Source organism: Indicator indicator, chromosome 10 (assembly GCF_027791375.1).
Source record: "Indicator indicator isolate 239-I01 chromosome 10, UM_Iind_1.1, whole genome shotgun sequence".
In the NCBI taxonomy this organism is placed as follows: domain Eukaryota; kingdom Metazoa; phylum Chordata; class Aves; order Piciformes; family Indicatoridae; genus Indicator; species Indicator indicator.
This window is the reverse complement of record NC_072019.1, coordinates 31713709-31718152: the sequence shown is the minus strand read 5'-3', so window position 1 is coordinate 31718152 and position 4444 is coordinate 31713709. Positions and strand designations below refer to the sequence as shown.

Sequence of the window (4444 nt, the reverse complement as noted above, 5' to 3'; positions counted from 1 at the left end):
TTAAAGGTATGTAGAAGATCCTGTCTTATTTGTTGTGCTACCATTAGTGATGATGAGATACCGCAGAAATTACTCCCCACTTGGCATCACCTTTGCCTGTGCTCAGGGTCAGGTAGATCTGCTGGCTGTTGAAGCTGGAGTTCTTCTTTTCCACGTGCTTTAATCTAACAACCTTGTAAAAATGTCCTGGGAGTGACTGACTCAAGAGGAAAAGAATGTGACTCCTTCACAACACAGTTCACTTCCCCTCTATGTGACTACCAGGTCCTTAGCAGCTCACCAAATCTTTTTCCAAGGTGAATAAGGAACTGCACATTTAATGCTGCCTGTAGCCTTCATACCATCACTCTCAGAACTCCAAACACTCTTGCTTCAAAGTCAAGAGAGATCCCAGTCTTGGTGCCTGCTAGCCTGCGATCCAAGATCTTTGCTTACTGATGGCAGAGCTTTGCTTCTGTAAGGAGCAGCCTTCAGCTGTCCTCACCCTGGAGTGCAGACAGGCTATATTGGGTCACCTGGGCTGCTCTTACCAGGAGGAAAAAGAGCATGCTAGCAGTGGGGACCACTGTTGCTGAGCCTGACTTCTGTAAAAATAGTTAAAAGGACTTTACATTATTTGCTTTACCAAAGTATTTAGTTTGATGCACATTATTTACATTAACAGCTACATTTTTTATTTACATTGACATCTAAAATGTTTTACACATGTGACTTCTGGACTTGTGAAGGATCCTTCCCCTAAGACTAGAAACTGCTGCTTTGCTCCATTAGTTCTTATTATTGTTACAGTGTGAGAGCTGAAATCCCCCTCCCACACTGATAATAACCAGGCCAACTCAGTCTGGAAGCAAATGAAGCTGTATTTACAAGCAAAACTACAATCTATGATGAAATGCAATGAATATGTGCAAATAACACACTGTTCACAACATTCACAAGTACGTACAATCAACAGAAAAGCACAACAAAGCCCTCTGGTCCCGAGAAGGGCTGTGCTTCTTTCCCCCCCTGCTGCTTTTTTCACTCTCCCCCTTCCCAGAGCTGGCATGCAAAGGGAAAGAAAAGCCCAGAGGTTTGTAGACTTAGCCTGTCAAGGTCAGTATGCAGGTGTGTGTTATATCCAGCCAGAAGAACGGAGCAGACAGACTGAGAGAGAAGACTGCCCCACTGTCCTCTATCTTGTTTTGAGTACTGACTCTTACACGTTTCTCCAATGGAAGTGTTTAGAATAACTCATTATTTTGCCTTCTTACACCCAATAGTGATTTATTTACATTCTTTCATTTTTCTGCTCAAACTTTGTGATGAAAAATTAAAGACAGTCTTAAAACCATCACAATTATCTGTGGGTGTGATGTGGTGACCTGACAAGCTTATTTATTTCACAGAAAAGGACCTCTGGAGACCACTGGTCCAAGCCCTGCATCTGAGGCAAGAGAATTAGTACCAAGCTGGCCTGCTCTACCCTGAACTGTAGTATTTTCCTCCTACCTCAAAAGAACAGTGTTTAACAATTCAGAACATTGTATTGAGCGCTGAAGAGCAGTTCTCCAATCACCAAAAGCTCTGTTGCTGTCACAGTTTGGGTGAAGGCAGGGTCTCTGAAAGCTGCACCACGGCCTCCTGCTCTTGCTAGCTCCAAAGCAACACACACACTGTTCTCAGTACGCCTGTGTGCTCTCAGCCACAGAGCCATCCAGTGGAATTGGCACTGAATTAAGTGAGGAAGGTTTGAAGTAGACACCAAGCAAGACCAAATGCAGACTGCCTTGCTTAGAACAGTTAAGCTGTAATACTGAACCATTCCCTGGCACGCAGGCACCAACAGTCCCCACCTCCTATTTTTAAGGCAGGTAGTCCTAAAAGTACCTTCCACCCCTCTGAATCCAGTCTTCTACAGCATGTAGTCATAAAAGTACTGTCCACCCCTCTGAATCCAATCTTCTACAGCTGTTAAGAAAAGAATCCTGTACTGTACTGGGCTGCTTTGCAAGGCAGCTTGGACAAGCATCAATCTCTCAACTGGTACTATGTACTCACATGAGCTGTGCCTCCCTCCACCCACTAAAGAGCAGCAGCTTCTGCAGGGGTGCTTCACCCCTCTAGCTCAGGGGAGCTCCTGTCACATACTCATGCTACAGCTGGAGGTTGTTGACACAATTGCTAGTGGAATTTATCCACATTTGGGAGACCTGAAAGCTACAGAACTGCTTTTTGTATGCTGAATTGAATTAAAAGTTACACATTTGGAACTGCTCTGACTTGAAACACTGTCCCAGTGGTAAGTTCTGGACCCTGGCAGTACAGCATTGCTTGAAGGAAATGCAAGCACAGCTTCACTGGGATTGTTCAGTACCTTCTTTAGAAAGCAAACCCCATTTTGTCCCAAGTGCCTACAAGTCCTTTCCTCGTGCAGGAGCTGCAGTGAAGGCAGTGACACTGTGTCACAATTATAATGAACAGAATCACGGAAGCCCTGAGATGGGAAGGGACCTCTGGAGGTCATGTAAAGATTTCTGAAGATGAGGACATGCGTGAACATTTCCCTCCCTTCTACCAAGGGAGTGAGTCAAGGTCAGACCTTGCAGTGAGTCTCAAAGACAAAGAGGAACACAAACACTGTGATTTTTTTAACTTGCTGTGCTTTATAAACTGTGGAGACACTGCTGCTTGGAAACAGCCTTACTTGGATCTGCGGCAGAAGAGAAATTCTGCCCCTCTGTAAGCACCACATCTGCACACTTAGGAAGTTAAAGAGCTATTGCTTATTCAGTGTGATCCCACAGCAGCCACAAGCCAACCCCCAAAAGTACCCAAATGCACAATCCTCAATAATGACAGGGAGCAAGTCACCTCCAGCAGATGCTCAGCTTCACCTGCAGAAAGTCATTAATCATCTACTTCTTTCCCGTTCATCCCATATTCTTCAACTTCTTGACTCAGCTCACAGCAAAGCAGACAAAAGTTAATTAAATGAAGAGTAAAAAGCAAGTATTTCGTAGCATTCCCTAGCAGGCAACTGTTTCCTTCAACAACAGGAAATTAGAGACAGCATTTAGCTGAAAGGTCTGCTTCAGGCCATCAGTGAGCTTTTGTGTCACTTCCCAGCTGGAACTAATCTTAAGGTTTATCAATCTGTTCATCATGGAAGCTTATGAGTCACTGGCCTGCAGTGACATCTCGCTTCTTACACTGATGTGACCGCTGACGTCTCCAGCTGGAGTACTCTTCCCACCCCAACAAAATGTTAAAGGAGCTTTTGCTGAAAGAGTAAAATCATATGCCACTGAGTAAGATCCAAAGCTACCCCATACTCAAAATGAGATGAAGCCCACAAAGTGTGCTATAACCAGGGTCACAACCTCAGTTGCTCACAGGAAAATGCTGACTATTACCAACTTTGTAGACACTAAAAACTTCCAATTATCTCCCTCTTCTGAGGAGAGTGATATAAAAATTTCTTCATTCCTCCAGGACTTGGGTTTTTTTCACATCCATGTTACAGCTGGTGTTTCTATAAAGTATTATTTATAGCATCCTTTTATCTCCTTTCTGGCCAGCCACTGCTCATCTGCTGCTTGTCAAGCTTGAAATCCAGAGACAAATTTTTCTGCTTCCTTTGTCTTTTCAATTGCAAAGGGAAGGTACGTATTTATTTACTAAACCCCACTTTGGAGAGGGGCCAGTGGATAGTTTGTGATATTAACTTGCACAAACCATTCCCAAATGAGTATAATGAAGACACACCTCATAACCATTAATTATCTTGACTACAGAGAATTTCTATCCATGGCAATTTCCGTCAGTGAGCTTGGTGCTGTTCGTTAATTGGTGGCATCGGAATCAATCAGGAATTGGTCATCTCAAACTGCCTCCTCTACAGATGTTTCTACCTTTACTGGTCCCAGGGTTCCCAGAGAAGCATTAGACCCCCTCCCCCTAATGTTAGCTGACACACCAGGAAGATAAGACAGACAGATCCATGGCCTTGGCAGCTTGGTATTTCAAGTCTGAGAACGTAACAATTGCCAAGGGGTTTATTATCAACTTTCAGGGCATAATAAGCCTGGATGTGCAGGCACACAAATCCATTACTGGTACAAGCAGGCTGTGTGTCATTTTACAGTGCAGAAGGCACAAGAGTGATTTAGTCACTAATATTTTGTCCTAGGCTCTCGGTGACCTTCGCTTCTTTCCTAGGACTGTTTGTGCCGCTGCTGGTCTGTCTTCACGCTCCCAGGGCACCTCACATTCCTGTCTACAAAGAGAAAATGGGATCAGTCTGTAGCACTCTTTACCTTACGACATTTAATTGCAGTAAGAGTACACTGGGACAATAATTAAGGTTCTTTTGTGCCTCCAATCCACAACACTCACAGGGGAAAACACCACCCTCCACCCCCAGTTTCTGTGCTCAGCACAAAATTACCAAAGAATGTAATCA

At 44.1% G+C, this 4444-nt stretch overlaps 1 protein-coding gene across 1 annotated transcript in view; it reads right to left on the bottom strand.

Annotated features, from left to right (window-relative positions):
- Nucleotides 1-4215: 4215 nt before the first annotated feature.
- The window catches only part of SLC44A3 (solute carrier family 44 member 3), a 42874-nt gene continuing 42645 nt past the window's right edge, over nt 4216-4444 (bottom strand). Inside the window, exon 15 of the mRNA XM_054384422.1 lies at nt 4216-4258. Within this exon, the coding sequence (XP_054240397.1) occupies nt 4247-4258 (12 nt within the window). The 3' untranslated portion in view covers nt 4216-4246. The remainder of the gene's footprint in view (nt 4259-4444) is intronic.